The 13,669-nt window shown below is 35.7% G+C and overlaps 1 protein-coding gene across 1 annotated transcript in view; it reads left to right on the plus strand.

The window, feature by feature from the left end:
• LOC111146184 (ATP-binding cassette sub-family A member 3-like) overlaps positions 1-13,669 on the plus strand; it is a 131,324-nt gene that overhangs the window by 36,594 nt on the left and 81,061 nt on the right. Inside the window, exons 7-9 of the mRNA XM_022501616.1 lie at positions 121-238; positions 4,810-4,983; positions 11,788-11,969. Of these exons, the coding sequence (XP_022357324.1) occupies positions 121-238; positions 4,810-4,983; positions 11,788-11,969 (474 nt within the window). The remainder of the gene's footprint in view (positions 1-120; positions 239-4,809; positions 4,984-11,787; positions 11,970-13,669) is intronic.

Below are 13,669 nucleotides of genomic sequence, written 5' to 3' on the forward strand. Positions count from 1 at the left end.
GAGCAGTGACCTGTTTCACTAGGGCTACTGAAGTGGTAAGGGTATTTTCTTTGGCCTCCCTTGTTTATCTATGACACCTCTTACAGTAGGACTAAACTGGCATCCTGGTTGTTTTATTAGATTGCACCTGATGTAGTCATCCAGTACAGTGACCCGTCTCTTGTCTTCGTCTTTTTCCTGTGCTTTGTCATCACCTCTATATTCTTCGGCTTTCTGATTTCCACACTCTTTGATACAGGTGAGTCTAAGACTCCCCCACTTGACAGATTCTCAGCATTTCGGTTGACAAAAGAGGATTTCGTTTGGGAGCTCCTTCCAAACTTCAGCTGCCACCTCATATCCAGCCTCTGCTTATTACACTTTAACAAAAAAGACAGATATCATGTGCATGTAAAATGATTTGAGAGGAAGGACAAAGATCAGGAAAATCAATACAGCAGAGGATGCCCATAAGAAGAGGATAAAAACCAACATAAGATTACATGTGACAGTAGGGTATCAACTAAAATAAGGTCATGTGGAAATATTCATTCACTCACCTGCTCTTTTAAGTCTTTGGATCACTTTTCACATGCCAGGAACCATGTATGCAAAATGCTCCTGAGAATCGACTTCCTGCCCTTTGTGTTTTCACATATGAGAGGGATGTGTAACTGGATAAATTCAGACTGGGCTAAGTTAGGGAATTTGTACAATTACTTCTCCAGTGGTCATTTTCTGTTATCACTTACTAAAAAAAATAAATATGTCTTCTTTTTCAGACAACAAATATTCACCATTTTCATTTTTATATCTTTCATATATGCTGAATAATTAGAGTATTACTTTCAGTCATTTAAGGTATAAGTACTATAAAACAAATTGCTTTATGGTAAAATTTACATTTCATAGGTATTTTTATTGTTTTCAGCAATAACACTGCTACCAGTTGGTGCATTCTTACAAAATAGAGAGTCATACCTACCACCTATCATGATGTATAGTAAAACTATGAATGCAGAGAATCATTATGTCAAAGTTAGGCTGAAGGTGACTTGCTGAAGAGCAGGTTAAAGTGGACAAATGCCAAGGAACAACTCATTGGCCAAAACAACTATTTTTTTTTTTAAGATTTTATTTATTTATTTGACAGAGCGAGAGATCACAAGTAGAGAGGCAGGCAGAGAGAGAGAGAGAGAGAGAGAGAGGGAAGCAGGCTCCCTGCTGAGCAAAGAGCCCGATGCGGGACTCGATCCCAGGACCCTGAGATCATGACCTGAGCTGAAGGCAGCGGCTTAACCCACTGAGCCACCCAGGCGCCCCAAAACAACTATTTTTAAAAATCCCTTCTGTTTATAAAATCCACAAATTAGGTGGAAGGTGATTGAAAACCAAAGATAGCTTTTGTGTTGGGATTTTCTGTTGAGCACCAGAGATTTTGGTGTTTTCTTCTGACAGCAATTCAGGAGCTAAGGTAAGTCCGGAGAACCTGCCAAAAGTGGACTATGTAAGAGGACTCCTCAAATAAAGGTAAAACCTCAAAGAGCCGCTCTTGCTGTGCAGGTGAATGAGAAACAGAGGTGCCACACAGACCGCAAATTCTTGCCTTGCTTAAATTCACCAAGGTCTTAAGATTGTGGTTTATGTGAGAAGGGCATCAGTGAATGCAGTCAGCAGATAAAAATTCCAAGTTTTAATAGCAGAAGATTAGTGAGTTATATCAAGTTTTATATTTTGGAAGTTACAGAAGTGCCTCTTTATCCCTCTTGCAATCTCCTTATATATCTGAAGCTTTTTGGTTGTTTGTTTTTTGTGATTCCGGTTTTAGTTGTCTTTTTGACTAAATGAAACTGCATGTACTATGTAGGGAATGATCTATATATGAAGTGGTATCATTCTGTTATATTTCTACTGATGCTTTCCCATATCTGTTTCTTTATTATAAGTCCTCTAAGTTTTTTCATGGCATGAAATAGATAACAAATGCAACAGTGTATATACAGTGTACCTAATAATAAAATGAACACCCAGGTGCTCACCCAAGTACCGAACATACCATATTGAAAAATTGCTAGTATCTAAGGAACACTTTAGGTGCTCCTTTCGAATAATAATCACTATTCTGACTGACTTTTCTTTACAGCTTTTCCACTTATATGTCTATCACTAGCTAATGTATTGCTAGTTTTATAGTGAAATTATACCATATGATTTGGATACAACATGGTGTTATGATTTAAGTGTTATCTACATAGTTGTGATTTCATTTTTACTGCTGTATAGTGTTCTCTTGTACAGTTATCAGTTTTATACTTCATAGGTACTTGGATTATTTCTAATTAGTTATTATTATGAATAATATTGATGTGAACATTCTTGTATATGTCAGTTGGTAGAGATGTACAAGATTTTTTCCGGGGCACGTAATTAGGAGTGAAATTTCTTACTCAGGTAGGATATGTGAGCATGTTACCTTACTAGGTTATAGAAAAACTGTTTCCAAAGAGGTTGTACAATTTCAAATTCCTCCTAGCAGTAGGTAAGAATCTCTATTGTTTCTAGCTTTTAAAATTTGTATCATATTTTGAGGTGTGAAAGGCATCTCATTGATGCCAATCATATTTTTAGGTTAATAAGAACCATGTGTGTTTTTTTCTATAAAATGCCTGTTTACATCTTTTGACCACATATTTTTATAGCTTTATAAATGTATAATATACATACCATAAAATTCACCCACTAGTAAATTTTTCGAGTTATGCAACCATCACCAAATCTCATTTTAGAAATTTTCCATCACTCCTGAAATTTCCTTTGAGCTAATTTTTGGTCAGTCCTCATTTTTATCTCTCTGGCACAAGGCAACAAGTCAACTGCTTTCTCTCTACATAAATCTGGGTCATCTTGCCATTTGGTATATATGGATAAAGTGTGGAGTCTTCTAAAACATTTAGTTTCTTTTACTTATAATGATTTTGAAATCCATGTTTTAGCATGTATCAGTATTTCCTTTCTGTTAATTGTTGAATAATATTTTTGTTATATGGATATACAACATTTTGTTTATACATCTCAGGGTTAAAGGACATTTAAATTGTTCACAGTATTTTTGGCCATTATGAATAACACTGCTATGGCTATTTACATACAAGTCTTTGTGTGGACATATGTTTTCACTTCTCCAGGAAATGGAATTGTTGGATTGTGAGATAAATTTATATTTAACTTTTAGAGAACATCCTCAAATTTTTCCAGTGTGGCTGTATAATTTTATATGTATCCCCATCAGTCATTTAGGTGTGGGGCTCTAGGACCCCTAGGTTGGGGGTTTGATAATAATCCAATAAGGATTTAAGGTGATTGAAAAGGATCTGTTTCTGTTACACCTGTACTTTAGACATAGCCCTTCAGGGCACTCAGTAAAAGTTTGAGGTATTAATTATGGCTTTTTTTCTTTAGTATGTCTTAATTTCTGTATGCCTTTGACATTGTCAGAAATTCTGCTCAGTCCCTCAGACTCTTTTTTAAAAATTATTATTTTATGTCAGTCACCATACTGTACATTATCAGTTTTTGATGTAGTGTTCCATGATTCATTGTTTGCGTGTAACACCCAGTGCTCCCTGCAATCCAGGGCTTCCTTAATACACATCACCCGGTTCAAATAGGCAGTAACATCTTTGACATCAGCCACAGCAACTTCTTTCAAGACACAGCTCCAAAGGCAAGGGAAACAAAAGCAAAAATGAGCTTTTGGGACTTCATTTTGGAACTCTCCTGTGCACAGCAAAGGAAATCATCAACAAGACAAAGAGGCAACCCACAGGATGGGAGAAGATATTTGTAAATGATACTATAGACAAAGCGCTGATATCCAAGATCTGTAAAAAAATTCTCAAACTCTACACCCAAAAACTAAATAATCTAGTTTAAAAAATGGGCAGAAGACATGAGCAGACACTTCTCCAATGTCCCTCAGACTCTAAGCCATAGTTTGGATTTTACAAATGCTTCAAGGTGGAAATTAGCACCAAATTTTAGACTGATCGCTCTTGAGTTCTTGTCTTTTACCTTGATTTTGGTCATATAAATTGTCCTTGCTTGGTAGCTTTCTGTCACTCAACATACTTAAAAAGTAATACTTTAACAAATCAATCAATCAATAAACAAACATAAAAAATAATTTGTCTAGATTTTTCTGTTGTCATTGCAAAAGTTGGTCTGAAATAATGCAGTCCCCATAATACAGAGTATCCTAATCCAGATGCTTCTGTTACACTTTTTTTCTGTCTTCTTAATGTACTGTTTTATAAAGTATTATAAATAAGTATTCAAAGTAGCATAAATAAGACTGGAAATGTATCTAAAACCACTGTCAACTTTTTCAGTTTTCATCTTCCAAAATTCCAAGATAAAGGGAAATAGTGTAGGTGTATTCATACGATGTAATTAGTGGTAGTGTACATCTCGAGATTATTAGACTGAGTAGTCATGAATAAAAATGAAAAAGAATGTTTCTATAAACATAAGGATAAATCCTTTTTTAGATGAGTAAATAACCACAATCATAGCATTAGAAGGAGGATAAATTCCAGAAAAGTTTATTCCTTGTATCATTCATTCGTTCATTCATTTGAGCAAAAATATTTACTGAGCACCTGTCTATGTTCAACACTGTTCTAGATGCTCATGAGAGAGTGGTGACCAAGACTGTTTCCCTTCTTTTGTAGGATCTACATTTTAGAGCTCTTTTATAATAAGATGAGATTTCTACATTAAGCTTTTATAGTTTACTTGAACTGACTCTATATTTTCCTTCTTTCTTTTCAGCTACTTTGGCTGTGTCTGTTGGAGGTTTCCTCTATTTTCTCACCTTCTTTCCATATGTATTCGTGCAAACCATGTATACACAAATGGCCCTCACCGAGAAGCTGGTTTTCTGTCTCCTTTCAAATGTTGCAGTAGCTTTGGGGGTTAATATTATAAGCCAGATGGAAATGAAGCGTGAGTCTTTCCTTTATAAAATTAACTTTGATGATGATCCCAGGAAGAAAAGGCATGTTGTCTGGGATTGCCAGTGGAGTGGGTGGGACAGTGGGTGAGAGATGATTATAATGTTTCTTAAATATTTTTTCTGGATTGTAATTTTTTTATCATAAATGATATCTCTGTACTATATGTATGCATGCACCATATATATGTATACCTGTGTACATGAACATGTATATGCAAATATGTATTTACATATGTATTTACATGTCTTTATATCAGTGGGCTCATCTTGGCAGGCAGTTTTGCCACCTAGGGGATATTGAGAATTCTGGAGATATATTGGTGTTTGATTATCATGTCTAGTGAAGGATTGCTACTGATATCTAGTGTGTAGAAGCCAGAGATGCTACTAAATATCCTACAAACTACAGGACATTCCCTGAAACAGAAGTATACAGGCTCAAATGTCAGTAGTGCCAAGGATGAGACATCCAGCTAATATCCATATTTTAACATCTGTGAGTTCACACTGTTGGATCCAATTCCTATCCAGTATCAAGAGTTCTTCCTAGTTTTTCCCTATCCTGTCCAACCATGAGAAATGTTGCCTGCTACCATTATCAGTATAATTACACATTTGTTCAGTTTTGCCCTACTCTGGAAATAGGGAACCACTCATCCATACCACTGTAAACAACAAACATATTAAGTATGGTAATTATTTGTAATTCTACATTTCTCCTTCAGAATCTCCAGATTCTCTCCAGAATCTTTAGGATTTTCTATACATAAGCTTAAGTCATCTGTGAGTAAGAGTAGTTTTAGTTCCTCCTACGTAATTTGCCTTATCTCTTTATTTGGCTTGACTTCTATGGATGTAACTTCACATGTGTACAATGTTGAATAGAAGTGGGAGAGTGAACATGTTTATCTTGTTCCTGATCTTTGGAAGAAAGCTTTCTGTCTTTTACTTTTTTTTTTTAAAGATTTTTATTTATTTACTTGACAGACAGAGCTCACAAGTAGGCAGAGAGGCAGGCAGAGAGAGAGAGGTGGAAGCAGGCTCCCTGCTGAGCAGAGAGCCCGATGCGATGCGGGGCTGGATCCCAGGACCTTGAGATCATGACCTGAGCCGAAGGCAGAGGCTTAACCCACTGAGCCACCAAGGCGCCCTCTCTTTTACCTTTTATTATTATTTAGTTGTGGATTTTTCCTAGGTGACATTTATCCAATTAAGAAAATGCTTTCTCTTTTCATTTTTAAATGTTTTAATATTGTTGTTATTATGAAAGAGTATTGATATTGTCAGATATTCTTTCTGCATCAATAGGAATGAGCATGTAACTTTTTTCCCTCCTTTTTTTCCAGCTTTATTGAGGTATAACTCATAAAAAATGTATATACTTAGGTTTTCAGTGCGATTTTTAAAAGGTGTACAGTGATAAATGATGATTTAATATATAACATATAGACTGTGAAATGACGATCGGAATAAAGTTAACACATCTGTTACTTTAGATACTATTTGTGTGTATGTGTGTGTGTGTGATAACATTTAAGATCAATTTCTTAGCAAATTTCAAGTATACAAAAATTATTATTAACTATAATTACCATATTGTACATCAGATCCACAGAATTTATTCATCTTATAACTGAAAACTTATACCCTTTGATCAACATCTCACAATTTTACCCAACCCACAGTCCCAGGAAATCATTCTTTTGCTCTCTGGTTCCATGAGCTTTTTAGATAAAATATATAAATGAGATCACACATTATTTGTCTTTCTGTGTCTGGTCAGTTTCACTTAGTATAATGTATTCCAAATTCATTCATGTTGTTGCAAATAGCAGGATTTCCTTCCTTCTTATGGTCAAATAATATTCCTGTGTGTGTGTGTGTGTGTGTGTGTGTATGTACATGTATGTATATATACACATAGTTGACCCTTGAACAATATGGGGGTTAGGGCACTGACTGCCCATACAGTTGAAAATCTGTATATAACTTCTGACTCCCTAAAAACATAACTACTAATAGTCTAGTGTTGGCTGGAAGTCTTACCAATAACGTAAGCATTCGCTTAATTCATATTTTGTATGTTATATGTATTATATACTATATTCTTTTAATAAAGTAAGCTAAAAAAAGAAAATGTTATTAAGAAGATCATGAGGAAGACAAAATGCATTTACAGTATTGTACATATATATTTTTAAATATTTTTATTTATCTGAGAGAGAGCACAAGCATGAGAAGGGGCAGAGTGGGGAGAGAGAATCTCTCAAGCAGACTATGCACTGAGTGAGTGTGGAGCCTAATATGGGGCTCGATCTCACAGCCTTGAGATCATGACTTCAGCCTAAACCAAGAGTCAGACACTTAACTGACTGAGCCACCCAGGCACCCCTGTACATATATTTATTGGAAAAAAAAATGTATAAATAGACCCATGGTTCAAACCCATGTTGTTCATGGGACAAATGTGTATATATCACATATTTTCTTGGATAATGGAATGGGTATTTTCTTTTTTCATTCATCTGTTGATGGATACTTAGGTTGTTTCCATACCTCGGCTGCTGGAATAATGGTGAAGTGAATTTGGGGGTACAGCTATCTTCAAGATCCCGTTTTCATTTCTTTTTTGTTCTGTTTTCATTTCTTTTGGATATATACCTAGGAGAGGGGTTGCTGAATCATATGTCCTAAATTTTTGAGGAACTTCTACTGCTTTCTGTAGTGGCTGTACCAGTTTACAGTCCCATTAACAGTGCATCTGGGTCAAGAAAAGAATATGTAGGAGAGGGACGTTATTTTAACACAAACAGTAGAAGGGACTAAAATGGAAAGTTTGTCTATACTAGAGTACAGTTCATATATTCTGATATAGTTAAATCACATAAGTAGGAACAAATAGTTCTATATACATTTCCATTATTTCCCTGGGGGCTCATTCTAAATGCAAGTGTACCTAGTGTAAGAATGTATAGAGGCTGCTTCTCTGGTGTCATTGCCTAGTAAAAAAGTAATAGTAACCACTGACAAAATAGTCTAAAAGCTTCCTCCAAAATTAACATTAAAGGGGTTCTCAGGGAAATCATTATGTAGTATGTTTGTTTTGTCTTTGACTATGTGTTTAACTATCACATTCAAAAGGAGTTCATATAGAATACAAAAATTAAAAAAAAAAAACAAAACAAAAACTCAGACTACCCTACAACACACAGATATAAGAAAGTATCCATGGTCAGAGATTCCATAAAGTGTTTAAAGATGCATTTACTTATATTTATTTTTTGGTACCTAAAGAGTTTTGAGTGTCCATTTTTTAGTATATGTATTTTTAATCTATATATGGAGTATAGTAGTAACAAATCCTGTATTAAGTTCAATTCAAATTGGGTTTTGCAAGTTAGTAACTTAAGTGCTTTGACAAAATAATAGAAAGTACATTTTCTTATTTTCTATTTTCATACAGTATATAATTTTTTGGTGTTTATACCTTTTAAAAGTTAAAGTCAACCAAATATTAAGCAATACATACCCTAAAAGTTTAGGTGGTAGTTTGTATTTTAAAAGGAGCAATTTCCTTATGATTTGCCTCAGGTAAGTAGCATTAATAATAAAAAATGAGAAAAGCACATTGAAAATACTGATTTAATTTGGCAGCAAATGGTTATTCTTTGGAGACTAATGAAGGTAGACATGACCCATCACGATGAAGTGGGCTCTTTCAAATACTCAGTGGTCTACATAAAATTTAAAAAAATATTTTTAAAGAAACATCTGTAGCTACTAACAAGGCAATGCCACGTTTATAATAACCTGAAGCAAAACAAATGCTCATAGGGAAAAAAGCTGTGTTTTAATATTATCTAAATACACAGTAACATTTTCCTTTCAGTGCAATACTCTTTCTGTATAAGGCAGTTCCTGGAAGCCAGACAGTTTAGATAATGAAGGAGTTAAGTTAGGGAGTAATTGCTTGCAGGTTTTTTTTTTTTTTTTCCAAGATCTTATTTATTTGTCAGCAAGAGAGAGAGAGCACAAGCAGGGAGAGCTGCAGGCAGAGGGAGAAGCAGGCCCCTCGAGCAGGGAGCCTGTGTCTAGGGCTCAATCCCAGGACCCTGGGATCATGACCTGAGCCAAAGGCAGACGCTTAGCAACTGAGCCACTCAGGTGCACCTCCTTGCAGTTTAAATAGCAACTTTTTGCTTTCCACTCAGTGTGCTAATAGTTGTGCCTAACAAAAAAAGCAATTCTTAAAAGGTACCATTTCTGATTTCTTCATTATATGTACTCTTTGTAAATGAATCATGGGAAACTACAAAATTAGCAAATGTCTTGAGATCCTTATGTACAACATACATTATCCCTAATTTCAAATCCATGTATTTGTGTAGCACTCAACCTTTACAAAGAAAAGCGGCTCCAAAGATAGTTGTATATACAGGAAACTGATCCTTTTTCACTTTGTACCCACCTCACACCCTGATTTTAATTGTCTTGGTCATGGACCTTTCCAAGAAGAGATTTTTATATTTCAGTCCCATAGTTGTTTATCAGGAAACCCTCCTTTCCTCTTTTGAAGGAGTTAGGTCCTATTGATGTTGGTGTGTCCCCTCTAATATTTTCCCAGTTTCAGGAAGCATGTCCTCTGGTTCTGTCTTCACCTTCATTTAAAGCTGCTGCCACTTATGGGTTTGTGGAGCAAGAATTGGAAGTTTCTTTAATTTGGGTATACTTGATCCAAGTTGGATGAATACGGATAATTCTTTCTTTGTCATCTGACCCCACACCCAAACTTGGAGGTCTGCAGCTTCTCATTCAGCTGGTCACTTCTCAGCACTGTGACTGGAACTTTCCCCTGTTACTCCATAGGCTGCAGTTAGATGTGGCTTCTTTTACTTCTCTCTCTTACCTTTCTGTCCATCATTGTTGCTGCCCCATCCTCTCCTGTAGCTTTTACACCAAGGACTCTGGCATTTCTTTTTTATTCTTTCTTAGAATTTCCATCTCTCTGCACACATTATCCATCTGGTCTTGCATGTTGTATATTTCTTCCATTAAAGCACTTACCATGGGGCGCCTAGGTGGCTCATTCGTTAAGCATCTGCCTTCAGCTCAGGTCATGATCTCAGAGTCCTAGGATGGAGCCCCACATCAGGCTCTCTGCTTGATAGGAAGCCTGCTTCTCCCTCTCCCACTCCCCCTGCTTGTATTCCCTCTCTCGCTGTATCTCTCCCTATCAAATAAATAAATAATCTTTAAAAAAAAATAAAGCACTTACCGTGTTAATCACAGTTTTTTAAAATTCCTGATCTGATAATCCTAATATCTTTGTTATATCAAAGTCTAATTCAGATGCTTGTTCACTCTCTTCAAACTGTGTTCTTTGCTCTTCAGTATGCCTGATAATTTTTTGTTGTAAGATGGATAAGAGGGGCACCTGGGTACTCAGTCAGTTAAGTGTCTGACTCTTGATTGCAGCTCAGGTCATGATCTTGGGATCCCGAGACTGAGACCCCCATCAGGCTCTGTGCTTAGCAGGGAGTCTGCTTGGGATTCTTTCTCTCCCTCTCCCCTTCCCACTTTTGTTCTTTCTCTCTCTCTCTCAAATAAAATAAAATAAAATAAAATCTTAACATAAAAAAATAATGAAAATAAAGTGAACCCTTATAAGCAGTAAAAAAAAAAAAAAAAAAAGTGGCTATGGAGTACTGGGTAAAAGGAACCACACAGTAAATAGGCCTTTAGTGATGTAGAGGTAAGGTGTGTAGCCCTATGACTCAACCTCAGTCACTTGGTAAGTTTGTACCCTTGGACTATGAACTCCATAAGTGCTTCTCAGTTTTTTGCCCTGCTTAGATGGGGCAGGATGGCTCGAGGGGACTAGAATTAGGTATTTCCCTTGCCCTAGGTGAGTTAGGCTCTGGTAAGATAGTTTCTTATGAATAAAGGCCTGATTAGGAATGAAATGCACAAGAACATTTCCAAATGGCTCTCCCTCTCCCTCTTAGGAGTATGAGGGGATTTTTCTCTGATATTCACTGTAAGGAACTGGCAGGGCTACCAAAGGTAAAACTCGCAAAAACCTCAATGACTTGATCCGCTGGAATATTTAATTCTCAGGCTTGTTTACCCTGGGTTTGGCAATTCATCAGTTATAGTTTAGGTTTTCCTACCCCAGTTCTCGTTCCCTTGGAGGTTTTTGCTCAAAGTTCGTTTCATTAAATTCTCTGTGCCTGCCTGTCTGTCTCTCCAGTTGTGGGGGCAGTGGTTTGCCCTGTGACCTCATGTCTCTAACAGATCTAAGAAGAATTTCAGTTCACCTTTTTACTTCTTGTTAGGATGGAGTGGTGATTCCTGCATTCCTTACAGGCCAACTTGAAACTAGAAGCCAAACCTTGTTTTTATATTTATGAATGTATTTCCAAATGTATATATCTTGCTGGTTATTTCGGTGGAGATTCACATGAAAGAGAATGAAGGAATAGGGCTGCCATCACAACCAGTAGGTCTGTTTGTGGCTTTAAAGCTTACTTTATGGACTTTTTGTGACTATTTTTGTTTCAGTCACTACTAACTTTTAGTTGAGTTTGGCTGTAGAAAGAGGCAAATTGTTTCATTACTTACTTTATTATCCTCTTGGACAGCCTGAATTTCAAAGTATCAGTAAATAGCAAATAGACAGTACCTGTCTCCAGAGAATACCAGTACTTTCTTATTGTTTAATGATAAAGTAGCTGGATAAGTTTGCTCTAGTCACAGTTGGGCACCTCAAGTAACTGTCTACTATTATGTTTCAGAATATGGTGTCCAGTGGGATAACATCCAGTCACCAGTGAGCCCAGATGATGATCTTAGTTTTGTTCATATTATGGGAATGCTTTTATTTGATGCTTCCTTGTTTGGCCTTATGGCCTGGTATATGGATGCTGTCTTTCCAGGGAGGTATGGTGTGCCCAAGCCATGGTATTTCTTTGTGCAGGTAAGTTCTAATGATTCTATCATTGAGAGAAACCCCAGTTCTTAAGTATTTAGCTTGTTAAACAGTGAACATTATTACCTTAAACACCCTCTCTGTGGTTCTCCAGTCTTATGATACTAATACAGTTTTTATTCTTTCTGAACTAAAGCCATTACAAGTTAACTTTGTGACATGTATAATAGAATCAAATAGCTTTCTACAGGAAAAAAAAATCACCTGTCTGAATGAATATGTGGTGGTGCCCTTAGATCCTAGTGAGGACAAAATGAATTGTGTCTCATATCTGGTTTATCAGCACCTGCTTTTTTCTACTATTAGCCCAAATTACTTAGAATCAAAGCCACAGCAAAGTGGGAAGCATCTCTATCTTAGTCTATTTTCAGTCTACTTCTTTATTATTCTGTGGTTCAAAGTGAGTGGTTCCCAAACTCTTTAGTCTCAGAAATCCTTTATACTCCTAAAAATTATTGAGCACCCCAAAGAGCTGTGATTAATATGGGTTTTATCTATCAATATTAACCATATTTAAAAATTAAAAGAAATTTTAAAAATATTTGTCAACTTATTTAAATATATTACTAATAAACCCATTGCATGTTGAGGTCAGCATTTGGGGATAAATAGCTTTTTTTCAAAATTTAAAAATATTTGAAGAGTGGCCTGTTTTATAATTTTTTTCAAATATTTTTTATATTTACTTAATAAAATAACTAGATTCTCATTGGAGAGTATATTTCTGCATTTAATCTTTGCATTATTTTTTTTGCCTAAAATATATGGAGAAAATACAGCCTCATGCAGATACATAGTTGAAAAATGAGGAGCATATCAGTAGCCTTTTAAACAAATTTGGGTATTTGCTGTGTCACGACTAATGATAATTTTCTAGCAGGTAGTTGAAGTTTGGAATCTGAAAACACATTAACAAGCATTTCTTATTCTTTTTCATAATAATATTCATTGGTGTATCTTGTGATCTGATAGATCTTTAACCATGCATAAATTTGTAGCATCATATTTTGGTTATTTGAAAAATATTGGTTCATCAGTACAAACCTTCCAAGTGATGACACATTTCATCATACATTATCAAAGCATCATCTATTAATATCAACATGGTGTTGTTATGATAGTTTTTAAGAACTGTAAATTTGTCACACAAGAGTAGATACTAGTTTTTCAAAATTCTAGTTTTCACTTGAAAGTTCCAGTTATATCATTAGCAGCAAGTATTGTCAGTTCTTTTCTTTTAAGTAATAATATTTCTCCATTAATTTTATTTTTTTCGTGGGTAAAGCGATAGAAGTTTATTAAGTGAAGATACAGTAAAAGCTCTTAAGAGTGAGAGAGGTCCCGACAGGATTGCTAACAAGGGCCTTTACAGTTGGTCTTTTACAGAAAGCTAACCAGGGAACTTAAATCCTTTCAACACCTTCAATGGCTTCCTTCCTTTTTAGGGTCTTCATTAATTTTCAAGAAAATGTCTGCTAGATATCCAAGTCTAAAGAATATGCTGAGTGAAATAAGTGAAGCAGAGAGAGTCAATTATCATATGGTTTCACTTATTTGTGGAGCATAACAAATAGCATGGAAGACAAGGGGAGTTAGAGAGGAGAAGGGAGTTGAGGGAAATTGGAAGGGGAGGTGAATGAGAGACTATGGACTCTGAAAAACAATCTGAGGGTTTTGAAGGGGCGGGA

Source organism: Enhydra lutris, unplaced genomic scaffold (assembly GCF_002288905.1).
Source record: "Enhydra lutris kenyoni isolate GAN:26980312 unplaced genomic scaffold, ASM228890v2 scaffoldscaffold13, whole genome shotgun sequence".
Classification (NCBI taxonomy): Eukaryota; Metazoa; Chordata; class Mammalia; order Carnivora; family Mustelidae; genus Enhydra; species Enhydra lutris.